Source organism: Sus scrofa, chromosome 1 (genome assembly GCF_054392235.1).
Source record: "Sus scrofa isolate SSC_HxYL_T2T_F1_AM1 chromosome 1, Sscrofa_HxYL_maternal_Yorkshire_Landrace_v2.0, whole genome shotgun sequence".
Classification (NCBI taxonomy): Eukaryota; Metazoa; Chordata; class Mammalia; order Artiodactyla; family Suidae; genus Sus; species Sus scrofa.
In genome coordinates this window covers 174,295,923-174,323,493 of record NC_139383.1, presented here as the reverse complement: position 1 = coordinate 174,323,493, position 27,571 = coordinate 174,295,923, and the positions used below count along the sequence as shown (strand labels likewise).

Here is a 27,571-nt window from a genome sequence, read left to right as displayed (position 1 = left end):
CACTGTTTTGTTCTACACCTACCACTTTCCCAGTCATCTCCCCAGGTTTCCTTTTTCTTTTTCTCTCAACCAATGTATGGCGTGGAATAGAAAATAAATTGTGGGTCAAGGGATCTGCCTCTAGTTCTGATAATATCAAGTCACTCACTTCCCTGCCCTGAGCCCCAGTTTCTTCACCTTCATGTCTTTGTGTGACACACATGGTTTTCCTTAATTGCAACTAAGTGACATTATTATATTTTTTTACAGATAAACTATGGCTCAAAGAGATTGACCCACCTGCAGAAGGATATTAGTTAGTACTAGAGCCAAGCTTTCTCACTCCAAGTTCAGGTTTCTTTCCACCATAACAGCGAGACACTCAGAACATCCCTAAGGCCTTGGTTTCTTCCCTCTCCATGTCATGGGGCTGGGATTTTTGTCTGGCTTGCTTCCCATTCTAATCTCAGCGTCTATAACTACCTGGCACATAGAAGGTACTTAATATATATTTGTTGAATGAAAAAAAAAAAAATAGATGAGTAGAGACGCGCCACAATTCGTCCTGCGACTTCCAGCAAATCGAGGCCTCTTTTTGGATTTCCTCTGTCCCCAACGCCGGCCCAGTCTCCTCGCGTCTCTTTCGCTCCTCCAGCCACCAGACGGCACTGTCGTAAGGGACCCCCTCCCACCTAGCAGAGAGCGGTGCCCTTCTTGGCCTCGTTGCGCCTTCCTTGGTCGGAGGGCGGCTCACAAGAAACCGGAAGTGCTGCAGCCGCCGCTGCAGCCGCTGCCGCCGCCGCCGCCCTTAAGTGCCGTGTTCACCGCTTGGGTTGCCGCCGGCGCCGTCGCCAAGGAAGCCGCTTCAGCCCGGTTGGGAGTGGAGGCGGCGCGGCATGAAGCGGCGCAGGCCCGCTCCGTAGCGCGCGTCGGGACGGTCCGGGCGGGGCCGGGGGGGAAGGTGCAGTATCCGCCCCCTCTCCTTCTCCTTAGCCCGCGAGGCCTGCGCCCCAGCCCATTCGGGCCTCTCCGCCTCACCAAGGAGCGGCCTGGCGCGTCCTCCCGGTTAGCCCTCTCTGCTGCTTACCCGGCGCGCCGCCAAGCTCGGGCCACAGCCGGTGGCGGGGCCCTACTTGCCGGAAGAGGAAGCCGAGGCTCTCAGATTCCGAGTCAGCCAACGTCCACCGAGCGTCCCTTGAGCGCTGGGTGCTGGCCTCCGGACTTCCATGTCCGTTATCTTAATTGAGTCTAGCCGGGGTTGGGAGCCGGGTATTGTCCGGTCTTACAGATGAGAAACGGAATCCCACAGAGGCCAAGGGGTTTGCCCAAAGTCCGACTGTGGCAGATCGGATTCGAACTGAGATTTTCTCTTTTCCCAGCTGATATTCTTTCTGCCGCCCCACTCTAGGTCGAGTCCTTCCTTGTTCACTGGCCCCTTCTCATTCTGTTTTACCCTCCTGGGGCAGGATAGGTACTTTCCTTTCCTTTTTCAAACCTCTCCCCTCACACACTTTTCCTCTAAGACTAGGCATCTCCCTCACACCCCCTTCTCAACATTCTCTGTTACACTTTTCCTCTTCATTCTCATTTTAGCTTTCAACATCTTTGTCCACTTTGTGATAATGAACCTTTCAGCTCGCTGTGGATCCTGACAAATGAAATAGCTAGGCTTCAATGAGGGGTGGGATATGTTAAGTGTTCAAAATGGCCCCGGGATTAAAAATTAAGGCGTGACATTTGAATGGGTTCAAATTTAAGACTCCTGAAGATATTTTCTAACCTGACATGCTCTTCTCTGAATGAGAGGCTTAGCGCGTGGGAAGATGCCTTGACACCTTAGTCCGTTGGTGCTGTGTTAAGCACAACTTTTTCCCCTCCATTTAGCGCCGGACTTTTCTCATCACATTTCCCTCCATCACCTGTTTGGGCTACGAACGCCCAGAATTAAAACTGATAACAAAGTTACAGGTGTAATCACAGATCCTGGTTTTTTTTTTTCCCCCTTTTTCTAAACCAGAATTTCAACAAACTTAACACTTGCATTACCAGAGAAGTTACCTAATTCAGTTATTTTCAGATATACGTGAAAAAGGAAGACGCAAAAATGGAATGCACTGAAAAGATAATACTTTATCTTGTGAAAAGCGTATTAATTCCAAGTTAATTTTTTTTACAAAAATGGCCAGTTCTATAATTCTTATTGGTTATTCTACTGAGTCTATCTCCAACCAGTGAAATATATATTCTGCAAAATAAAACAGTGGGCACATAGAAATAAATTTTATTATTAATCGTTAGTAATTTTTGAGAATTTGCAATAGCCACTGAGTAATCTCACATATGTATGCCTTTTATTCTTTTTAAATTTCTTCCATAATTTTCCTCTTAATATATGTCTGGATGTCAGGATTTACACTACTAATGCATATTCTTTTGAGTAAATTGGTGTATATATTTCTGAAATGAACTAACTTTATAATTTTCATAATTAAAATGCAGATACAGAGTAATTCAGGCATTTATATTATACCAAAAAGAATGTTTCTGCATTAATTTTAAGCACTATTTGAGACTTTAGGTTTAAATCTTTTGGGCCATATGTGATCCATTTTAACAATGATCAACAGCCTTTTATCTTATTTCATTATCCTGGTGAGCAGGATTGGATGGTGAGAAAAAGAAAGACTCCTCTGAGAAGAGAACAGGATGAGCAGAGGGATCTGTGCTTGAAGTTGAGTCACTTGAGAAAGATCTCTTTGAATGTGGAAGAGATCTGAGCAGATGAAAATACAATCAGGTAGGCACCAGGGAAGACCCTTAAGTTAAGAGGTAGGTGGGGTAGTGACGTATATACACTGTGCTGAGAATGTGTACTGACCTCTTTTCTAATTTTTAAAATTAGAAAACGCGAGTCACATGTTTTGAGAACGCATTTGTATATAAATTGTTATGAAAATCTGGAAATTAACTCATTTAGTTACACATTTGTGAAAATTACTAAAATTATGCAATATCAGATCTATCCCAGGGAAATGTAGGATGTACATTTGTCAGAAAATACAGAGGAATAGTGTCATTTGAGCTGTAAAATGTGCGTGAGGTGGGGGGAGAGAAACAGTCCAGGGACCTAGTGCAATTTAGGAATACTAGATGGTTTTGCTTAAGTGCAAGGTGTCAAGTTAATGATCACTCAAGAAGCTGAGCAGTAAGTTTTGGGAAGTCTGTGCTGAGCTTTCCTGTTCTATCCCCATCTCTGTTGTTTCCAGCAGTTGTTTGGGGGTGAAGTTCCAAACTTAACACAAGGGGAGTTGAGAAAAATGAGCCCAATTTGTATATCTTCTTTCACCTGTCCCTCACTCTATTAGGAATGGGACTAGAACCACTGATATATGTCATAGAAAACAGACTTTTACCAGCTTTTAGATGGGCAAACCACCACTACTGTCATATACTGCTACTTCATATCAGTGTGCTGAATAGTAGTTGAGCTAAATGACTTTTTCTTTGTTGAGCTCTTTGCAATTTAATCATTGGAGGTAAATGCGCTACAGATTGTGTACTTGCAGAACTCTCCAATGGGTTTTCTGGCTGCTTTTGCTATTGTTACATTGAAAATGGTAATATAGGTCACTTATGCTTGAAAAAAGACACAATATCCTGGCCACAGTTGTGTTTATTTCACATGCCATACAGCACACCTGATAAGACTAATTCAAACCCCATGTGCCTTTTTTTTTTTTTTTTTTTTTTTTTTTTTGTCATTTTGCCATTTCTTGGGCCGCTCCCACGGCATATGGAGGTTCCCAGGCTAGGGGTCTAATCGGAGCTGTAGCTGCCAGCCTACGCCAGAGCCACAGCAAAGCGGGATCCGAGCCGTGTCTGCAACCTACACCACAGCTCACGGCAACGCCGGATCTTTAACCCACTCAGCAAGGGCAGGGACTGAACCCGCAACCTCATGGTTCCTAGTCGGATTCGTTAACCACTGCACCACGACGGAAACTCCCCCATGTGTCTTTTTTAGGGCCACACCTGCAGCATATGGAGGTTCCCAGGCTAGGGGTCAAATTGGAGCTGTAGCTGCTGGCCTACGCCACAGCCACAGCAATGCAGGATCCGAGCCGTGTCTGCGACCTACATGTGGTTGGTAGTTTTTACCACAAACTCTTAATCTGCAAAATTAAGCTTAAAAAAGTACATCGTATTAAATATACAACCATGTATTGATTTTTGTCATAGAAATAGTTAATAATTATGTGAATTGGTTACACAAAGGCAGTCTAGTTTATCTCCCAAGTCCACATGTTTTTGACATTTATTAGTTCAAAAAGAGCAGGTTATCCCACAATTTTTGTTTATGTTGCTCCTTTTTAGTAGTGTTATGACTGATGCACGTCAGAATATCATACAATGGCTTATGATAACACCTCTTGTTATTTTTTCTGATACTTTGCACCTGTTATATTTGAATATTGAAATAGAGAAAGGAAAAATAATCCTCTTCTGGAACATCATTAGTAGATGAAATGTTAACATTGTTTTGGGATTAAACTGGTAAATTGGGTTCAGACTTTTATCAAAATATTGATAGTACAAACATAAAATGTTTTCTCCATAAACTACTTCAACTAAAGCCACTTGGAGATCATACCTTTTTTTTTTTTTTTTTTCCTCTCATTGTATCATGGAGTAAAACTTGTATTATTTGTAATAAGGGTCACATAAATTCCTCATAGTATAGGGATCATCAGATGGTGATGTCTAGGCAAGCGCAAAAGACAATGTACCAGTCAGGTCTTTTGTTGTTTGGGGTCCCACTGAAAAAGAAACAGTGTTTGTTATCTTGGGTAAGTGCCCTAGGAAGGTTAGTACAAGTATATTGTTTGCAACAATTTTATTACTGTCCTAAAGGGCTGTGATTATTTCTGTTAGCTGAAGAGGCCGCCTTTATCCAAAGTGTTGCCTTTTTTAAGTGCAAAAACACTTAGTTCCCTTAGCACATTTAGCTACACTCTTGACAGCCTCCTGGAAGGAGAATAGCAGCCAATTGGCATATGGCCTGTTTCCTTCTAGTGTGGGAAAGAAAAAGGAATTTTGGCAAGAGATACTTAAGGAGAGACTTTTATAAAAGTTCCCAAAGGGATTTATAGTCTCTGTGAAATAGAGATGACCTCAATTAAAAAAAAAAAAATCTCATTTTTAAAATGAACATAGAGATGGGTGAGCTATTGCTTTTCTTTCTAGGTTTCATTGCAACTGTACTGAAGAGCATTTTTTTTCCTCTTTTTTTTTGGGGGGGGGGCATGTTGACTATCAGACTATTCTGATTAATATAAGAGAAGGCAGACCTGTGAACTTCATGTGCCTTGCTCTCCTAGGAAAATGCACCATGGCAGCAGCAATGGAAACAGAACAGCTGGGTGTTGAGATCTTTGAAACTGCAGAGTGTGAGGAGAATATTGAATCACAGGATCGGCCTAAATTGGAGCCATTTTATGTTGAGCGATATTCTTGGAGTCAGCTTAAAAAGCTGCTTGCTGATACCAGAAAATATCATGGATACATGATGGCTAAGGCACCACATGATTTTATGTTTGTGAAGAGAAACGATCCAGATGGGCCTCATTCAGACAGGATCTATTACCTTGGTGAGTATGAAGTCACAGCTCCTGAAAGGAAATTCTTTCTTTCTTTTCTTTTCTTTTTTTTTTTTTTAATAGGGCCGCATTCATGGCATCTGGAGGTTCCCAGGCTAGGAGTCGAATTGGAGCTGTAGCTGCTGGCCTACACCACAGCCACAGCAACGCCAGATCTGAGCCGAGTCTGTGACCTACACCACAGCTCATGGCAATGCCGGATACCCAACCCACTGAGCAAGGCCAGGAGTCGAACCTGCAACCTCACGGTTCCTAGTCGGATTCATTTCTGCTGAGCCACAACAGGAACTCCTCCCGAAATTCTTTCTTAACTCAGACTTAGAGGCTAGGTGCAATTGGCACTCAGATTTTGGTGAATAAGTGAATCAGTAATAGTTCCATTAAGGGGAAAAAAAGTGATTTGAAGAACTTGAGTTTTGGTGCTGTTCTAATTTTGTTTTGTCCCATTAACTTTATTTTTTTTTTTGCAGGTCACAAATCATGAATCGATCATGATCTTACTTTCAGAGTCAAAGTTAAAGATGCTAGTATTACTTCGTCCTAAAGCTAGTTCAAAATGACTTTTCTTAGGAGTGGTCAGATTAGGAACACATAATAAAATCAATAGTTTGTTGCACATCTTAACAGAAGCTGCTTTCAGGTTTTTTTTTTTTTTTTTTTTTTGTCTTTTTTTGTCTTTTTGCTATTTCTTTGGCCGCTCCCGCGGCATATGGAGGTTCCCAGGCTAGGGGTTGAATCCGAGCTGTAGCCACCGGCCTACGCCAGAGCCACAGCAATGCAGGATTCGAGCCGCGTCTGCAACCTACACCACAGGTCACAGCAACGCCGGATCGTTAACCCACTGAGCAAGGGCAGGGACCGAACCCGCAACCTCATGGTTCCTAGTCGGATTCGTTAACCACTGCGCCACGACGGGAACTCCTACTTTCAGTTTTTTAAACCAAGGCTAGTTTCAGTCTCCTCCTCTCCTCATTCACTCCAGATTTAAGGTCTATCTACATTAAATATATTATTTTTATTATTATTATTATTATTAGTCTTTTTAGGGCCGCACCCGTGACATATGGAGGTTCCCAGGCTAGGGGTCTAATCGGAGCTGTAGCCGCCGTTCTCTTCCACAGCCACAGTAGCAAGGGATCTGAGCTGCGTCCGCAACCTACACCACAGCTCACGGCAACGTCAGATCCTTAACCCACTGAGCAAGGCCAGGGATTGAACCTTCCTTCTCATGGATGCTAGTCAGATAAGTTTATGCTGAACCACGCTGTGAGCTCCTACATTAAATATGTTATACCACTGATTGATTATTTTGTTTCTTTGTTTATAATCTTAAATGCTTTAGTAAGATACTATGGTAAAAGGAATAAGTAGTAAATCCTGAGCAACTAGCATGCCTAGACACAGATTAGTATTGAAAGAAACGAGTACTCTACCACATATATAGACACAAGGTTGTGGATAAAGAATCACAAGCCTTGGAATCAGAAGCCTGGGCTCTAGTGTAAGCTTCAAGGCTAATTGATTTACCCTGTGGGTCTCAATTTCCTCATCTGTTAAATGAGGATTAATATCTATCTTATAGGATTATCTTAAGTATTACACATTTTACATGAAAACATTTCTAAACTTAAATATTAATAAACACAATACTCTTCTTGTACAACCAAAGTTTTACTATGGTTAGTTTGAACAAGGAAACCTAGACAGGGAAAGAAAAAAATTATTTGTAAATCCCATTCCTATCCTCCAAGCAACTGTCTGCATTACAGTGTTATTTTTAGGATTAGAAATAATAGTTGGAAAGTTCCCATCGTGGTGCAGCAGAAACGAACCTGACTAGGAACCATGAGGTTGTGTGTTCGATCCCTGGTCTCGCTCAGTGAGTTAAGGATCTGGCATTGCCGTGAGCGGTGGTGTAGGTCACAGACAAGGCTCGGATCCCTCGTTGCTATGGCTGTGGTGTAGGCTGGCAGCTGTAGCTCCAATTCAACCCCTAGCCTGGGAACCTCCATATGCCGCAGGTGTGACCCTGAAAAGACAAAAGAAGTAATAGTTGTAAATTATAGTTGTATTTCCTGGCACTCAGAAACTGGTAATTATTATTTGTATTATTATTAACTTAAGTCCTAAGGGCCAGAAGTTCCTGTTGTGGCTCAGCAGGTTAAGCACCTGAAACTGTCTACATGAGGATGCAGGTTCAATCCCTGGCCTCACTTGGTGGGTTAAGGATCCAGCGTTACTGCCATCTGTGACATAGGTTGCAGATTCGCCTTGGATCCAAAATTGGCTTGGCTGTGGTGTAGGCCTCTGCTGCAGTTCCAGTTTGACCCCCGGCCTAGGAACTTCCAGATGCTGCAAGTATAGCCATAAAAAGGGGGGGGGGAGAAAAAGAAAAGAAAACCCATCCATGATTACTAAATCAGGCAGTTTGGTTGGAAGAGAGGAAAAAATTGGGGGAGGGGAGGAAGCCTTATATTTATTATCATATTTTAAAATTACAACTCTAGTATAGTCCATAATTTTTTACTGTAAACAAATGTCTCACAAAACGATTATGAATTACCATTAAAACTGCATAAAGAAAGGGATTTCGCTCCCAATGCAGTAGTTGAAATGGAATTACAAGCCCATAAATTTTGGAGTGTCCTTCCCACAGTCATGCTATTTTATTTTCCGGAGCCAGAGCCTTAAGGGAATGAATATTTTGTTGGTAGAGTGAGGGAGAAAAGGATGTGAGAGAGGTGGGAACACTGGAAGGTAGAAAAGGAATGGTGAAATAGCTAGAGACTGTGTGAGGGCACTGACTTCCTATCATGCCTTTTTAATTAAGTTTTTAAAAATAGTTATCCTCCCCTCTTCCACAACTGTTTGAAATGTTGTTTGTCTTTTTAGGGCCACACCCGTGACATATGGAGTTTCCCAGGTTTGGGGTCCAATTGGGAGCTGTAGCCACTGGCCTATGCCAGAGCCACAGCAACTCAGGATCCAAGCCACGTCTGTGACCTACACCATGGCTCAGGGCAACGCCAGATCCTTAACCCACTGAGTGAGGCCAGGGATCAAACCTGAGTCCTCATGGATGCTAGTTGGGTTCACTAACCGCTGAGACACATGGGAACTCCGGTTTTGTTTTTTTTAGGGCCACACCTTCGGTATGTAGAAGTTCCCAAGCTAGGGGTCAAATCAGTGTTACAGCTGCCAGTCCAAGCCACAGCCATGGCAACAGCAGATCCAAGCCTTATCTCTGACCTACACAGCAGTTGGTGGCAACACTGGATCCTTAACCCACTGAGTGAGGCCAGGGATTCTATCCGCATCCTCATGGATGCTATGTTGGGTTCTCAACCGGCTAAGCCACAACGGGAACTTCCTTATTTTTTTGTTTTTGTTTTTGATATTTAGGGCCACACCTGCGGCGTATGGAGGTTCCAAGGCTAGGGGTCGAATCAGAGCTATAGCTGCCAGTCTACACCACAGCATAGCAACACCAGATCCAAGCCGCACCTTCAACCTACACCACAGCTCATGGCAGTGCCAGATCCTTAACCCACTGAGTGAGGCCAGGAATCGAACACTCAACCTCATGGTTCCTAGTTGGATTCCTTTCTGCTGTGCCACAATGGGAACTCCCTTATTTTGTTTTTTAAAGAGATTCTCAGCATGAGTCCACATAAGAAATTAAATATTTTTTTTAAAAGCAACTTCAGAGTATTCCTTTATATAATTGTGCCATATTTTACTAAACCATGCCTAATAATGGGCATTTAGGTTTTTCAAATTTGCTGTTATAAAAAAATGAAGCAGCAAGTATCACTGTATTGGATTATTTTGTACATGTGTGAATTTACTTATTAGGACTAACTCCAAAGAGTGGAATTATTGGGATACAATGTGTATATATTCTGAGTTTTTATTGATATTGCCAATTGCTCCTCCGTTGAGGTTAGAGATTTTACCTTTTTTTTTTTTTTTGTCTTTTGTCTGTTTAGGGCTGCACCCTTGGCATATGGAGGTTCCCAGGCTAGGGGTCGAATCAGAGCTGTAGCTGGTGGCTTATACCACAGCCACAGCAACACCAGGTCCAGCCAGATACATTGTGAAATGACTGCCACAGTCTAGTTGACACCAGTCATCATACATATTTAATAAAAAATAAATTTTTTTCTTGTGATGTGAACTTTTAAGATTTACTCTCAACAACTTTCAAATTTGCAATAATACAGTATTATCAATTATAAGGCATCATGTACATTGTATCCCATTTCATTATAGTTTTAAAATTTTTAGAAAATTTTATTGGGGTATAATTGACTTACAGTGTTGTGTTAGTTTCAGGTATACAACAAAGTGAATCAGTTATACATGTATCCTTTTTTAGATTCTTTTCTCATGCAGGTTATTATATGGTATTGAGTAGATTTCCCTGTGCTATAGTGTATATGGTATTGAATAGATTTCCCTGTGCTATAGAGTAGATCCTTATTTTATTTTTTTGTCTTTTGTCTTTTTAGGGCCATACCCACGGCATATGGAGGTTCCTAGGCTAGGGGTCTAATCAGAACTGTTGCTGCTGGCCTACACCACAGCCACAGTAACACCAGATCCTACCTGCATCTGCGACCTACACCACAGCTCATGGCAATGCTGGATCCTTAACCCACTGAGCAAGGCCAGGGATCGAACCCTCAACCTCATGGTTCCTAGTTGGATTTGTTTCTCCTGCACCACTACAGGAACTCCTATTTATCTATTTTATATATAGTAGTGTGTACATATTAATCCCAAACTTCTAATTTACCCCTTCCCCCCAACATTTCCCCTTTGGTAACCATAAGTTTGAAGTCTTTGAGACTTTCTATTTTGGGAGTAAGTTCTTTTGTATCGTTTTTTATTAGATTCTGCATGTTAGTGATTTCATATATATTTGTTTTTTTCTGACTTAACTCAGTTTGATAATCTGTAGGTCCATCTATGTTGCTGCAACTGGCATTATCTCATTTTTTATAGCTGAGTAATATTCCATTGTTTTTATATACCATATCTTTTTTATCCATTCATCTATTAAAGGACATTTAAGTTGCTTCCATGTCTTGGCTATCATAAATAGTGCTACAGTGAACATTGGGGTGCATCTATCTCTTTGAATTATGATTTCCTTCAGATGCATGCCTTGGAGTGGGATTGCTGGATCATATAGTAGTTCTATTTTTTGTTTCTCAAAGAACCTCTGTACTCTTCTTATAATGGTTGCACCAGTTTACATTTCCACCAGCAGTGTAGGAGGGTTCCCTTTTTTCCACTCCTCTCCAGCATTAATTGGTGGTGGCCATTCTGACTGGTGTGAGTTGATACCTCATTTTAGTTTTGATTTGTATTTCTCTAATAAATAATGATGTTGAGCATCTTTTCATGTGTTTTTTGGCCATCTGTCTTTGCAGAAATGTCTATTTAGATCTTCTGCCTATTTTTTAATTGGATTGTTTGTTTTTTGGTGATAAAGCTGCCTGAGATATTTGTATATTTTGGAGATTAATCACTTGTAAGTCACTTCTTTGCAATGATTTTCTCCCATTCTGTGGGTTATCTTTTCTTTTTTCTTTTTTTTTTTTTTTTTTTTTTTGTTGTTGTCCTTTTTGCTATTTCTTTGGGCCGCTCCCGCGGCATATGGAGGTTCCCAGGCTAGGGGTCGAATTGGAGCTTTAGCCACTGGCCTACGCCAGAGCCACAGCAACGCTGGATCCGAGCCGCGTCTGCAACCTACACCACAGCTCACGGCAACGCCGGATCGTTAACCCACTGAGCAAGGGCAGGGCTCGAACCCTCAACCTCATGATTCCTAGTCGGATTCGTTAACCACTGCACCACTACGGGAACTCCTGGGTTATCTTTTCATTTTGTAATGGTTTTCTTTGCCATGCAAAAGCTTTTAAGTTTAATTAGGTCCCATTTTGTCTTTTTTTTTTGGCCGCCCCATGATGAATGGCATTCCCGGGGAATCAGATCTGAGCCACAGTGGCAGCCTACACTGCCGTTGCAGCAAGGTGGGTTCCTTTAACCCACTGTGCCCAACTGGGGATCAGCCTGTGTCTTGGCTCTGCAAAGACACCACCGATCCCATGGCACTGCAGTGGGAAATCCAATATAGTTTTAATTCCTATTTCTCTTATGAGTGAGCTTGAGCATCCTTTCACATATTTATAAAACATTTGTCTTTCCTTTTCTGTGTCTGATCTGTTTGTAATTGCCTTTTTTTTTTTTTAAATTGGGTTGTGAGTACCTTTATAGACGTAAAACTTTTTTTTTTTTTTTTTTTTTGTGCAATAAGGGAATTAACTCCTAGCATTTTTGCCTGAGGTTTAATTTGTCTTTTGCCTTTAGTGCCTTATGCCATATAGAAATTTGTGAATCTTTTTGGTAGTTAAATTTCTACTTTTATGTGGTGTTGTATCATATCTAGAAAAGCTTTCTCAACTCCGAATTATATTTTGAAAAATCCTTATATACTTTGGATTTTATTTTATTCTATTGTTCTGTCTATTAATTCAAGTACCAATGCTATGTTGCTATTAATTATCATAGTTTTAGATGTTTTACTGTTTGATAGCACTAGTCACCCTTCATCACTCTTTTTCATGCTTTTCTTGACTGTTTTCTAATGATTTTTATTTTTTCCTTTAAAGCTGATTTACAGTGTTCTGTCAATTTTCTGTTGTACAACAAGATGACTCAGTCACACATACATATATATGTTCTTTTTTCTCACATCATGCTCCATCTTAAGTGACTAGAGATGGTTCCCAGTGCTATACAGTGCTTATCCATTCCAGAGGCAATAGTTTGCATCTATTAACCCCAGGTACCCAATCCATCCCACTCCCTCCCACTCCCCCTTGGCAACCACAAGTCTGTTCTCCAAGTCCCTACATTTCTTTTCTGTGGAAAGGTTCATATGTGCCCTATATTAGATTCCAGCTAAAAGTGATATAATATGGTATTTGTCTTTCTCTCTGACTTACTTCACTTAGTAAGACAGTCTCTAGTTCCATCCATGTTGCTGCAGATGGCATTATTTTGATCTTTTTTGTGGCTAATATTCCATTGTGTATGTATACCACATCTTAATCTGTTCATCTGTTGATGGACATTTAGGTTGTTTCCATGTCTTGGCTATTGTGAATAGTGCTGCAGTGAACATGTGGGTACATGTGTCTTTTTCAAGGAAAGCTTTGTCTGGATATATGCCCAAGAGTCATATGGTAGTTCTATGTATAGTTTTCTAAGGTACCTTCGTACTGTTTTCCATAGTGGTTGTATCTTGACTATTTTTGTTTGCATGTTTTTCTGTAAGCACTTAAAATTAGCTTGTAGGAGCTTCCCAGTGGCATAGTGGATTAAGGACCTGGTGTTTTCATTGCTGTGGCTCAGGCCTGGGAATTTTCACCTGCTGCAGATGCAGCTAAAAAAAAATAAGCTTGTAAAGCTCCTTTGTCCCAATCTTAATTGTTTTGGAATTACATTATATTTATAGATGAAGTTAGGGGAAGTTGACAGTCTTTAAGATGTTGAGCTATCCAAAAAGTGCCATTTCGGAGTTCCCGTCATGGCTCAGTGGCTAACGAATCTGACTAGGAACCATGAGTTGTGGGTTCAATCCCTGGCCTTGCTCAGTGGGTTAAGGATCTGGCATTGCTGTGAGCTGTGGTGTGGGTCGCAGAGGCGGCGTGGATCCTGCGCTGCTGCGGCTGTGGCGAAGGCCAGTGGCTACAGCTCCCATTAGACCCCCAGCCTGGGAACTTTCATATGCCGAGAATGCGGCCCTAGAAGAGGCAAAAAGACCAAAAAAAAAAAAAAAAAAAAAAAAAAGTGCCACTTCATTTGCTTTGTCTTTTATATCCATCTGAATTTTAATTTTTTCCATATAAATCTGTTTGAAAAATTTTAGTATACTTTGGCCAATGTATCAACAGGAAATAGCAATGGGAAAAGCCTGTTTTATGTTTATAGAGAACTGGTGTATGTGCATAAAATGCTTTGGAAATTTTTATTAATCATAATTGAAGCCAAGGAAGGCATTATGTAACATGGAGAAGCTTCAAGAGGGGCAACTGAAGTGATTGTAGGGAATGGCTCTCATCTGAGGATAGATGAGAACCAGCTTTTCCTATTTGTAGGTTGAATGTTTGTAGAAGGAAAGGGCTTATGGAGGATATGATCATATTTTGAAAGATTATGAATGGTGTGGTAGGTGACTGTAGTCTCAGGAATTGTGTAACAGTAAATCTGGGATGCGTAATATAGATATTTCTAAATAAATACTTAAAATGATTTGTAAAAAGAAGCAGCTTAGTAATCTGATGTTGTCACAAAGCACCCCCATTTGGAATCTAGTGAGCCTATTGCCATCCTGTAAAACACTAACAATTTTCAAAAGTAAAAAACTGGGAGTTCCCGTCGTGATGCAGTGGTTAACGAATCCGACTAGGAACCATGAGGTTGCGGTTCGGTCCCTGCCCTTGCTCAGTGGGTTAACGATCCGGCGTTGCCGTGAGCTGTGGTGTAGGTTGCAGACGCGGCTCGGATCCCGTGTTGCTGTGGCTCTGGCGTAGGCCGGTAGCTACAGCTCCGATTCAACCCCTGGCCTGGGAACCTCCATATGCTGCGGGAGCGGCCCAAGAAATAGCAACAACAACAAAAAAGACCAAAAAAAAGACAAAAAGACAAAAAAAAAAAAAAAAAGTAAAAAACTAAAAATGACGCTTGTCCGTACATCATCTTAAACACTTGTTTGTTTTGAGAGGGACTAAAATTTAAATATCAAAATGGAACTTGAGAATTTTTTTGTGAAGCCTAGGTTTTATTGAAGAAAATTGCCATGACATATGGCATGTGCATTTCCTACTTGCTAATGTTTGTTATAGGTCCCATGGAAAGCAAAATTTTGTATTATATTGGGGGCATTATGTACTTACTACTATGCTGTAGATTGCCATTTCTAAAATGACAAAAAAATGATTTTCTTTTATAGCTATGTCTGGTGAGAACAGAGAAAATACACTGTTTTATTCTGAAATTCCCAAAACTGTCAACAGAGCAGCAGTCTTAATGCTCTCTTGGAAGCCTCTTTTGGATCTTTTTCAGGTAGGATTAAACATTGTTACTCTTTTGCTTTGGTGCATGTTTTTAGATGTTGTTGTTTGTCTTTTTAGGGCCACACCTGCAGCAGATGGAAGTTCCCTGGCTAGGGTTCAAATTGGAGCTGTAGCTGCTGGCCTATGCCACAGCCTCAGCAATACCAGATCCTTAACCCACTGAGCAAGGCCAGTGATTGATCCCATGTCCTCAGGGATACTAGCTGGGTTTCTTACCACTGAGCCATGACAACTGCTGGATCTTCATAAACTTACTGTGTAAACCTATATCAAGTCTTTTGTTCCATTGACAGTTATTCTTATTTACAAATTGTCTTATTTTGGGTTGTTGGAAACCCCTTCAACTTGAAATGTTAAAATCCTTTTGACATGACCCTGGTAATACTTGATAGATCTCTTGTTTCCTGATGTGAAAATGTTTCATAATAAGTTTTTGCATTGCTTATCCCAATAGCTCTGGTTCCTTTAGGGGAAGTGGTATTAAAGACTATGATTTGGGAGTTCCTGCTCAGGAACAGTGGGATTGGCAGCATCTTGGGAGTGCTGGGAAACAGGTTTGGTCCCTGGCCTGGTAAGGATCTGCAGTTGCCACAGCTGCAGCTTAGGTTGCATCTGTGACTAGGATCTGATCCCTGGCCTGGGAACTCCATATGCTGAGGGGCAGCCAAAAAAAATAAAAAGACCATAATCTGGAAACTGTGCCACAGCTCTTGGAAACACTGGATCCTTAACTCACTGAGTGAGGCCAGGGATTGAACCCACATCCTTATGGTCACTGTGTTGAGTTCTTAACCCGCTGAACCACAGTGGGAGCTTCTTAAGAGATATTTAAAACAAAAAGATTAGAATTAGTAAAACAATGAATTTGCTAGTTTTTTCCATCAGAGCCTAACACACACACACACACACACACACACACACAAATGTAATTTAACATTAATTAAAAATGATACAGTGAATACGAAAAACTACATGGATATTTAGCAGGATTCTAAAGTCTCATTTTTAACTTGATATTATTTTAAGTTTGCAGGTGTACACCTTTATTTGCTAGTCATACATTCCTGCCAATAAACATGTCTTGGCTAATTTTAAACTATTTGTCCTTGACAGCACAAATCATATCTGTTTCCTTTATTTATCATCCCCTTACTTATCTTTTTATTGATCGTAAAAGAACACTTATTGAAGTTCCTGTTGTGGCACAGTGAAAACGAATCTGACTATTATCTGTGAGGATGAGGGTTTGATTCCTGGCCTTGCTCAGTGGGTTGGAGATCTGGTGTTGCCCTGAGCCGTGGCGTAGGTCGAAGACGTGGCTGGGATCCATTGTTGCTGTGGCTATGGTGTAGGTTGGCAGCTGCAGCTCTGATTTGAGCCCTGGCCTGGGAACTTCCACAGGTGTGGCCCTAAAAAGCAAAAGAAAAAAAAAAAAAAGAACAAAACTGCTTAGTGAGGGAAAATGTGGATGTAAAAATTTTTTAATTTAAAAAATTTTTCATTTCTTTTTTTTTAAATTACTGAATGAATTTTATTACATTTATAGTTGTACAATGATCTTCACAACCCACTTTTATAGCATTTGCATCCCAAACCCCAGGTGCATCCCCTCACCCCCCCAACCTGTCTCATTTGGAAAACATAAGATTTTCAAAGTCTGTGAGTCAGTATCTGTTCTACAAAGCAGTTCATTGTGTCCTTTTTTTAGATTCCACATGTTAGTGATAGCATATGATGTTGGTGTCTCACTGTCTGACAAACTTCACTTAGCATGATAATTTCTAGGCCCATCCATGTTGCTGTAAATGCTGTTATTTCTTTCCTTTTAATGGTAATGTTCCATTGTGTAAATGTACCACATCTTCTTTATCCACCCTCTGTCCATGGGCATTTACATTGTTTCCATGTCTTGGCTATTGTATATAGTGCTATTGTATATAGTGAACATTGGAGTACATTGTATCTTTTCAAGTCATGGTTTTCTCTGGATAGATGCCCAGGAGTGGGATTGTTGGATCAGATGGTAGTTCTATTTTTAGTTTTCTGAGGAATCTCCTTGGTGTTTTCCGCAGTGGTTGCACCAGTTTACATTTCCACTGACAGTGTACTAGGGTTCCCTTTTCTCCACACCCTCTCCAGCATTTATTTTTTGTAGACTTTTTGATAATGGCCATTCTGGCCGGCGTAAGGTGGTACTTTATAGTTGTTTTGATTTGCATTTCTCTAATAATGAGTGATGTTGAACATCTTTTCCTGTGCTTTTTGGCCATCTTTATGTCTTCTTTGGAGAATTATCTGTTTAGATCTTCTGCCCATTTTTTGATGGGGTTGTTTATTTTTTCGGTATTGAGCTGCAGGAGGTGTTTATAAATTTTAGAGATTAATCCCTTGTCAGTTGCTTCATTTGCAAATATTTTCTCCCATTCTATGGGTCGTCTTTTTGTTTCCTTTAGGGTTTCCTTTGCTGTGCAGAAACTTTTAAGTTTAATTAAGTCCCATTTGTTTATTTTTGTTTTTATTGTCATTAGGAGGTGAATCTTAGAAGATGTTGTTGTCATTTATGTCGGAGCAGAGTGTGTGGCCTATGTTTTCCTCTCAGAATTTTATAGTATCCGGTCTTATATTTAGGTCTTTAATCCATTTTGAGTTTATTTTTGTGTATGGTGTTAGAAGTATTCTAATTTCATTCTTTTACATGTGGCTGTCCAGTTTTCCCAGCACCACTTATTGAAGGGACTGTCTTTTCTCCATTGTATATTCTTGCCTCCTTTGTCATAGATTAGTTGACTGTACGTACGTGTGTGGGTTTAATTCTAGGCTTTCTCTCCTGTTCCACTATTCTATATTTCTCTTTTTGTGCCAGTACCATGCAGTTTTGATCACTGTAGCTTTGTTGTATAGTCTGAAGTCAGGGAGCCTGATTCCTCCAGCTCCATTTTTCTTTCTCAGGATGGCTTTGGCTATTCTGGGTCTTTTGTGCTTCCAAACAACCTTTAAGATATTTTGTTCTAGGAGTTCCCTTTGTGGCTCAGTGGTTGACGAATCTGACTAGGAACCATGAGGTTGTGGGTTGGATCTCTGGCCTTGCTCAGTGGGTTGAGGATCCGGCATTGCCGTGAGCTGTGGTGTAGGTTGCAGATGCAGCTTGGATTCTGCGTTTCTGTGGCTCAGGTGTAGGCCGGAGGCTGCAGCTCTGGTTAGGCCCCTAGCCTGGGAACCTCCATATGCCGTGGGAGTGGCCCTAGAAAAAGGCAAAAAGACCAAAAAAAGAAAAAAAAAAGATATTTTGGATATTTTGTTCTAGTTCTGTGAAAAATGTCTTTGGTACTTTGATAGGGATTGCATTGAATCTGTAGATTGCCTTGGGTAGTATAGTCATTTTTTTTATATATATAATGATTTTAATTTTTTTTTTAATTATACTTGGTTTACAGTGTTCTGTCAATTTTCTTATGTACAGCATGGTGACCCAGTTACACTTACATGGATAGATTCTTTTTTCTCATATTATCATGCTCCATCATAAGTGACTAGATATAGTTCCCAGTGCTACACAGCATGATGTCATTGCTTATCCATTCCAAAGGCAATAGTCTCCATCTATTAACTGCAAGTTCCCATTCCATCCTGCTCCCTCCCTCTCCCCGTTGGCAACCACGAATCTGTTCTCCAAGTCCATGATTTTCTTTTAGTATAGTCATTTTGATAATATTGACTCTTCCAGTCCAAGTGTGTGGTATGTCTTTCCATCTGTTTGTGTCATTTTTGATTTCTTTCATCAGTGTCTTGCAGTTTTTAGAGTACAGCTCTTTTGTCTCTTTAGGTAGGTTTATTCTGAAGTATTTTATTCTTTTTGATGCAGTGGTAAATGGGATTGCTTCCCTAATATCTCTTTCTGGTCTTTTGTTGTTAGTATATAGAAATGCAGTTGTTTTCTATGTATAAATTTTGTATCCTGACACTTTGCCAAATTCATGGATGAGGTCTAACAGTTTTCTGGTAGAGTCTTTAGGATTCTCTAGGTATAGTATCATGTCATCTGCAAATAGTGATAGTTTTATTCTTCCTTTCCAATTTGGATTTCTTTATTTCTTTTTCTTCTCTAATTGCTGTGACTGGGACTTCCAAAACTATGTAGAATAAATAGTAAGTAGTGGCAAGTACAGACATCCTTGTTTTGTTCCTCATCTCAGTGGGAATTCATTCAGCTTTTCACCATTGAGAATGATGCTCTCTCTGGGTTTGCCGTATAAGGCATTTATTATTTTGGGTAGGTTCTCTCTAGGCCCACTTTTTGGAGGGTTTTTATCAGAAGTGGGTGTTGGATTTTCTCAAAGGCTTTTTCTGCATCTATTGAGAGGATCATATGGTTTTTATTTTCCAGTTTGTTAATGTGTATCATACTAATTGACTTGTAGATATTGAATCCTTGCATCCCTGGGATAAATTCCACTTGATCATGATGTACAATCCTTTTAATGTAATGTTGGATTCGGTTTGCTAGAATTTTGTTAGGATTTTTGCATCTATGTTCATCAGTGAAATTGGCCTGTAATTTTCTTTTTTTGTGGTATCTTTGGTTTTGGTATCAGGGTGATGGTGGCCTCATAGAATGAATTTGGAAGTGTTCCTTCGTCTGCAATTTTTTGAAATAGTTTCAGAAGCAAAGTTGTTAGCTCTTCCCTGAATTTTTGATAGAATTTGCCTGTGAAGCCATCTGGTCCTGGACTTTTGTTTGTTGGAAGTTTTTAAATCACAGTTTCAATTTCAGTCCTTGTGATTGGTCCATTCATGCTTTCTATTTCATCTGGTTTAGTCTTGAAGGATTGTACCTTTCTAAGAATTTGTCCATTTCTTTTAGGTTTTCTGTTTTATGGGCATGTAGTAGTCTCTTATGATCCTTTGTATTTCCGTGGTGTCTGTTGTAACTTCTCCTTTTTCATTTCTAATTTTATTGATTTGAGCCCTCTCTCTTTTTATTCTTCATAAGTCTGGCTAAGGGTTTATAAATTTTGTTGATCTTTTCAAAGAACCAGCTTTTAGTTTCATTGATCTTTTCTCTGGTTTTCTTCATTTCTATTTCATTGATTTCTGCTCTGATCTTTATGATTTCTTTCCTTCTGCTAATTTTAGGCCTTGTCTGTTCTCTCTCTAGCTGCTTTAGATGTAAAGTTAGGTTATTTATTTGAGCTTTTTCTTGTTTTGTGAGGTAAGCTTATATTGCTATAAACTTCCCTCTTAGAACAGCTTTTGCTGCATCCCATAGGTTTTGGAGTGTTGTATCTTTTGTTGTTATTTGCTTCTAGGTTTTTTCTTTTTTCTTTCTTTCTTTTTTTTTTTTTTTTGCCTTTTCTAGGGCCTCACCTGCGGCACATGGAGGTTCCCAGGCTAGGGGTCTAATCGGAGCTGCAGCCACTGGCCTACACCACCACCACAGCAATGTGGGATTCCGAGCCACATCTGCAACCTACACCACAGCTCATGGCAACACTGTATCCTTAACCCACTGAGCAAGGCCAGGGATTGAACCCACAACCTCATGGTTCTTAGTCAGATTCGTTAACAACTGAGCCATGATGGGAACTCCTGTGTCTAGGTATTTTTTACTTTCCTCTTTGATTTCTTCAGTGATCCATTGGTTGTTTGGTAGCATGTTGTTTAGTCTCCACGTGTTTGCGTTTTTTGTAGTTTTTTTCTTTTTTTTCTTGTTGATTTCCAGTCGTATAGCATTGTGGTTGGAAAAGATGCTTGATATGATTTCAGTTTTCATAAAGTTACTGAAGCTTGATTTGTGGCCCAGAATGTGATCAACCCTGGAGAATGTTCTGTGTGCACTTGAGGAGAATGTGTATTTTGCTGCTTTTGGACGGAATGTCCTATGAATATCTATTAAGCCCATCTGGTCCAATGCTTCATTTAGGGGCTGTGTTTCCTTGTTTATTTTCTGTCTGGATGATCTGTCTATTGCTGTAAGTGGGGTGTTAAAGTCCCCCACTATTATTGTGTTATTGTCAGTTTGTCCTTTTAAGGTTGTTAGCAGTTGCCTTATATTGTGGTGAACCTATGTTGGGTGCATAGATATTTAAAATTGCTATATTGTCTTCTTGGATTGATCCTTTGATCATTATGTAATGTCCTTCTTTGTCTCTTAAAATATTCTTTATTTTAGGGTCTATTTTGTCTGATATGAGTATGGCTATTCCAGCTTTCTCTTGATTCCCATTTGCATGGAATATTTTCTTCTATTGTCTCACTTTCAATTTGTATGTGTCCCTAGAAGTGAAATGGGTCACTTGAAGACAGCATATATATGGGTCTTGTTTTTGTATCCATTCAGCCAGTCTGTGTATTTTTTTTTTTTTTTTTTTTTTGTCTTTTTAGCTATTTCTTGGGCTGCTCCCTCCGCATATGGAGGTTCCCAGTCTAGGGGTCGAATTGGAGCTGTAGCCTACGCCACAGCCACAGCAACGCGCGATCCGAGCCGCGTCTGCAACCTACACCACAGCTCACGGCAACACTGGATGGTTAACCCACTGAGCAAGGGCAGGGACCGAACCAGCAACCTAATGGTTCCTAGTCAGATTCGTTAACCACTGCGCCACGACGGGAACTCCCAGTCTGTGTATTTTGGTTGGGTCATTTAGTCCATTTACATTTAAGGTAATTATTGATATGTATGTTCTTATTGCCATTTTATTAACTGTTTTGGATTTGTTTTTGTTGCTCTTTTCCTCTTCCCTTCTTCCCTTGTTTTCTCCTCTTTTTGTTTGATGACTATATTTAGTGTTGTATTTGAGTTGATTTTTCTTATTTGTGTGTGTATCTATTACAGATTTTTGGCTTGCAGTTACCCTGAAATTTTGATATAGGAGTCTATATATATACAAGATTAAGTTGTTGGTCTCTTAATTGCAGGTGCATCCCCAGTGTCCTGCATTTGGACCCTCCTCTTCTTACGATTTCTGATTTTGGTAGCATATTTATGTGTGAATGATTTCCTACCTTTACTGTATATATGCCTTTACTGGTGATCCTTGTCATTTGTAGTATTTTTGTCTCTAGTTGTGGCCTTTTCTGCCTAGAGAAGTTCCTTTAGTATTTGTTGTAAAGATGGTCTAGAGTTCTCTTAGCTTTTGCTTTTGCTTTCCTTCAAATCTGAATGAAAGCCTTGCTGTGTAAAGTAATTATGGTTGGAGGTTTTTTTCCTTTCATCATGTTAAGTATATCATGCCACTCCCTTCTGGACTGCAGAGTTTCTGCTGAAAAATCTGCTGATAACCTTATCAGGGCTCCCTTGTATGTTATTTGTTTCTTTTCCCTAGCTGCTTTCAGTATTTTCTCTTTGTCTTTAATTTTGGTCAGTTTGATTAATATGCATGTTTGGGTGTTCCTCCTTGGGTTTATTTTATATGGTACTTGTTGTGCTCCCAGGATTTGAGTGAATGGTTCCTTTCCCATGTTAGGGAAATTTTCGACTATTATCTCTTTGAATGTTTTTTCTGTCCCTTTCTCTCTCTTTTCTCCTTCTGGCACCCCTATAATGCAGCTGTTGGTGCGTTTAACATTGTGTCAGAATTCTCTGAGACTGTCTTCATTTTTTTTTCAATATTTTTTCTCTTTTCTGTTCTGCATCAGTGATTTCTGCTAGTCTGTCCTCAACCTCGCTCAGTCGTTCTTCTGCCTCCTGTATTCTGCTGTTGGTTGCTTCTAATGAATTTCAGTTATTGTATTTTGTATCTCTGCTTGCTTAAGTTTTATTTATTTATTTATTTATTTTTTTGTCTTTTGTCTTTTTTGTTGTTGTTGTTGTTGTTGCTATTTCTTGGGCCGCTCCCGCGGCATATGGAGGTTCCCAGGCTAGGGGTTGAATCGGAGCTGTAGCCACTGGCCTACGCCAGAGCCACAGCAACGCGGGATCCGAGCCGCGTCTGCAACCTACACCACAGCTCACGGCAACGCCGGATCTTTAACCCACTGAGCAAGGGCAGGGACCGAACCCGCAACCTCATGGTTCCTAGTCGGATTCGTTAACCACTGCACCACGACGGGAACTCCTGCTTGCTTAGGTTTTAAATCTTGTATTTCTTTGCTCAGTGTTTCCTGTAAATTATCAATCTTTGCCTCCAGTCTATTTCCAATGTCTTGCATCATTTTAACTATCATCAGTCTAAAGTCTTTTTCCTGAAGGCTGATAATCTCCAGATCACTTAGCTCTTTTTCTGGGGATTTTTTCTTGCTCCCTTATCTGAGTTATAGTTCTCTGCTTTTTCATTTTTATAGGTTTTTGGTGTGGTCTCCTTTTTGTAGACAATAGAATTGTAGCCTCTCTTACTTCTGATGTCGTCACCCCTTGTGCAGATGTAAAATTTTAAAACTATTACGTATTAGATTTGTTTTCTTTCTTTCTTTTTTTTTTTTTTTTTTTTTGTCTTTTTGCCATTTCTAGGGCTGCTCCCATGGCATGTGGAGGTTCCCAGGCTAGGGGTCTAATCAGAGCTGCAGTCACTGGCCTACACCACCGCCACAGCAACGTGGGATCCAAGCTGCATCTGCAAGCTACACCACAGCTCACGGCAACACCAGATCCTTAACCCACTGAACAAGGCCAGGGATCGAACCCGCAACCTCATGGTTCCTAGTCGGATTCATTAACCACTGAGCCCTGACAGGAACCCCTAGATTTGTTTTCTTTATATTTCTTAAAAAAAAAAAAATTATTTCCTATTTTGGCCACCCCATGGCATATAGTGTTCCTGGGCCAGGGATCAGTTCCAAGCCGTAATCAAGACCTGAGCCACAGCTGCAGCAACGCCAGATCTTAAATCTGCATCCCAGCCCTCCCAGGACACTGCCAATCCCATTGCACCACAGCAGCAATTCTTAAATTTATGCTTGTATCAAATAATACTTTTAGCTTGGGAAAATCCCCCCTCATCATCAGTCATTAATTACAGATATTCTTTGAGAGAGATTTTAACAGATGCTTTAGATAGGAAAACAAAATGAGACAGATTCTACTTTCAAGATTGGTTTTAAAATCTGTTTCTAGTCAGAAATACTTTAAAAAGAAAAAAGAAACACAAAACTCTAGCCAAATGAGTAAAAGAGATAGTAACTCTTATATAAATTTCAAAGAAGAGATCACTATACACCACAATGGATCAAGAAACTCTTGTGCTTGATATTTGAGAACTTTACTCCATGCCAATCATTGTGCTAAATGGTTTACATGTTTTTATCTAAGTTAATCTTCTCAGAGCTGATTTATTACTGTTTTGAAAGGAAGAAAATTACTTTTGAAGAAATTAAGCTACTTGCCCAGAGTTGTTTTGAGGGTCAAAGCCTAGATTCAAACTTTACTTCAAAAACTATTCTTAATTGCATGCAGAACTGTTGAATTACATTTAAGTTGTAGAAGATCTTAAATGCCAAGCTAAGGTGGTGAGACTTAATTCTTGCACTCAAATGTATGCAGTAATCATCTAAGAACTCTTTATCGAGAGATTTTTTTAGCAGACTTCCTGAAATTGATGTGCTTAAAGTTGCTGGCAAATTTTGGAGTCACTCAAAATGTAAACTCAATAATATTGGCAATACTTGAATTTCAGTGCTAAAAGCAAAAAGTCAGCTTTCAGAAGACTAGAAAGGAGACTTCTCTTTTCCTTCTGCATTAGGCAACACTGGATTATGGAATGTATTCTCGAGAGGAAGAACTGTTAAGAGAAAGAAAACGCATTGGAACAGTTGGAATTGCTTCTTATGATTATCACCAAGGAAGTGGAACATTTCTGTTTCAAGCTGGTAGTGGAATTTATCATGTAAAAGATGGAGGGCCACAAGGATTTACTGTGAGTTGGTGTTACTGTTTGTTAAATCTTCTGGGGGGAAGTTCCTGCTGCGGTGCAGTGGGTTAATGATCTGGCTTGTCTCTCTGGAGGCGCCAATTTGATACCCAGCCTGGTGCAGTGGGTTAAGGATCTGGCATTGCTGCTGCTATAGGTCACAGCTCTGACCCGGATTCAGTCCCTAGCCAGGGAACTTCCATATGCCAAGGGTATAGCCGAGAAAGGACAAATCATTCTGTTTTGGGGTCCTAAAGATATTTGCATCCAAATTGGAAAGATAATTATTTACCCACCAGTTGTTTAATACTAACTTAGTAGTAAAGAAAATAAGAAATAGAGTTAATTTTTGCAGTGACCTTAATATACAATTTTTAGAATGCTAAAAATACTTGCTGTGTGGGAAGAGATAGTAAAGGGCATCAGTGCCCAGTTTTTGAGTAAGTGCTGAGAGGGATTTTGGAAGATAATAGTATCACAAGGCAGTCCCTTTGTGGTTCCCCTAGAAGTTTAATTCATCTCAATAAATGGTTTTAAATGTTTTATTTTATTCCACAGTTTTTTATGTGATATTAGAACTGTTCTGATAGAATTGTGATGATTCTAGCTTTCATTCCTTTTTTTGAGCCAACTGTTTTATACTGGTGAGATTAGTTAGAAATATTTAATAAGTTAAATAGTCAAATTGTTTAATAAAGTTATGTAACAGTAATTATTAAGCCGATTTGGGCAACAAAATTTATGAAGTGCTTTTGGAGTTTCTGTTGTGGCTCAGTGGTTAATGAACCCAGCTAGGATCCATGAGGGCTTGGTTCCATCCCTAGCCTTGCTCAGTGGGTTAAGGATCTGGCGTTGCTGTGAGCTGTGGTGTAGGTCACAGACACAGCTCGGATCCCTTGTTGCTGCAGCTACAGCTCTGATTCAACTGATAGCCTGGGAACCTCCATATGTCTCAGGTTCAGCCCTAAAAAGAACAACGACAAAAATTTATGAAGTGCTCTTATATTGTCTATATTTCCTCTCCTAGTACTCTTAGCTTATTAATTCTTAGGGGAAAAAAGTGTCCTTTCACAGGTTAAGGCACATGAAAGTATTTTTCTGGGGAGCAATTATCATAGTCAGTATTATAGTTGGAATTATTATTCATTTTAAGAAGGGTGCTGGCAAACTAATATATATGTCAGCCTGATTCTTGCCCCTAAATGTTGTTTACTTTTCTAGCAACAACCCTTACGGCCCAATTTAGTGGAGACTAGTTGTCCCAACATTCGGATGGATCCAAAATTATGCCCGGCTGATCCAGACTGGATTGCTTTTATACATAGCAATGATATTTGGATATCCAACATTGTAACAAGAGAAGAAAGGAGACTCACCTATGTGCACAATGGTAATTCAAATTCTTCAAATCTGCTTTCCTGAAAAGTATTTTTAAAATGTAATTTGCTTTTACTTACATTTTGAAAGTGAAGCATTTTGGATGATCTTTATTTTTTAAATTTAAATCTTCAAAATTTTTTAAAAAGACAGAAGAACAGAGGTATGTACCACCTGTGTGCTGCCTTTTTTTTGTTTTCTTTCTTTTTGTTTCATTCCTTCTTTCCTTCTTTTCTCTCTTTCTCTTTGTTTCTTTCTCTTCCTCTCTTTCTTTCTCTCTTTCTCTCTCTTCCTTCCTCCCTCCCTCCCTTCTTTCCTTCTCCCCTTCCTTCCTTTGCTCCCTCCTTCCCCTGAGACATGTGGAAGTTCCCAGGCCAGGGACTGAACCCACACCACAGCAGTGAAAACACTGGATCCTTAACCTGCTATGCCACAAAGGAACTCCAGTGCTGCCTTATTGAAATGATTAAGACAGTACAACAATAGCATCTCTGACATGATTGTTCTTTTAGCCTAATAAAATGGCCAGAATTTCCCCCAAAACTGTTCTTAGTGCCATACCCGTGGCATATGGAAGTTCCCAGGCTAAGGGTCAAATTGGAGCTATAGCTGCTGGCCAACGCCACAGCCACAGCAATGCCAGATCCCAGCCATATCTGTGACCTGTACCACAGCTCATGGCAACAACAGATCCTTAACCCACTGAGTGAACCCAGGGATCGAACCCCCATCCTCATGGATACTAGTCGGGTTTGTTACTGCCAAGCCATGATGGGAACTCCCTAAAATAAAATTTTAATTAAAAAAATTAATCTTGTTTTTAGGAAAATAAAACGAAAAAGCTAATAATATACACTATAAGAACGACTTAAAATTTTATCTCCCCTTTTTGAAGGTCTTACTTTGTTATTTTGTCATAATAGGAAAAGTAAAACTTTGTAGAACTGTGTGTATTTTGCAAATATTTAATTTTTGTTGAAGTGACTGTAATAATGCTAAGCACTACTGAAAGCACAAAAAAGATGTAGATGTTTTCCTCTAAAGCTCTCATACAAACGAAGAATGGAAAATAGTGTATTGCTTTTGTGTGCATGTGTGTATGTGAAACAGACCTTAAAATTAAGTTCCATAATGAAGGATCGTCACTCTAAAAATATTTTTCCATAATCTAATGTTCACAAAACTATTTTATTGGGCATCTTCCTTAATAAATTATTTTAGAATGTGATAGTATATTGACAGCAAACATTTTTTCATCCTTAGGATAATCAGTGTTATAGAAGAAGCCTCTTCCTGAACAATATACATTGATAGAAAGAGCACTGAATTAAGAGTCAAGAAATCTGTTCTATTTAGTCAATCAGTAAAGCTATATTAAGTTCCTATGTGCCAGGGAATGTGGCAGGACCTAAGCATATAAAATTGAGCAAGACATAGTCTTGGCCTTTTTTTTTTTTTTTGTCTTTTTGCTATTTCTTGGGCCGCTCCCACGGCATATGGAGGTTCCCAGGCTAGGGGTCGAATCGGAGCTGCAGCTACCGGCCTACGCCAGAGCCACAGCAAAGCG

The 27,571-nt window shown here is 40.0% G+C and overlaps 1 protein-coding gene across 3 annotated transcripts in view; it reads left to right on the top strand.

The window, feature by feature from the left end:
* Positions 1-735: 735 nt before the first annotated feature.
* Positions 736-27,571, top strand: part of DPP8 (dipeptidyl peptidase 8) — a 70,502-nt gene continuing 43,666 nt past the window's right edge. For 2 of the 3 annotated variants that reach the window (XM_001929097.7, XM_084978844.1), the window contains exons 1-6: positions 736-940; positions 2,640-2,776; positions 5,358-5,627; positions 14,662-14,774; positions 24,460-24,633; positions 25,849-26,017. In XM_001929097.7, the coding sequence (XP_001929132.3) occupies positions 2,740-2,776; positions 5,358-5,627; positions 14,662-14,774; positions 24,460-24,633; positions 25,849-26,017 (763 nt within the window). In that variant the 5' untranslated portion in view covers positions 736-940; positions 2,640-2,739. Of the gene's footprint in view, positions 1,045-2,639; positions 2,777-5,357; positions 5,628-14,661; positions 14,775-24,459; positions 24,634-25,848; positions 26,018-27,571 lie in introns of all 3 variants that reach the window. The other variant, XM_005659849.4, reaches the window with a different exon arrangement.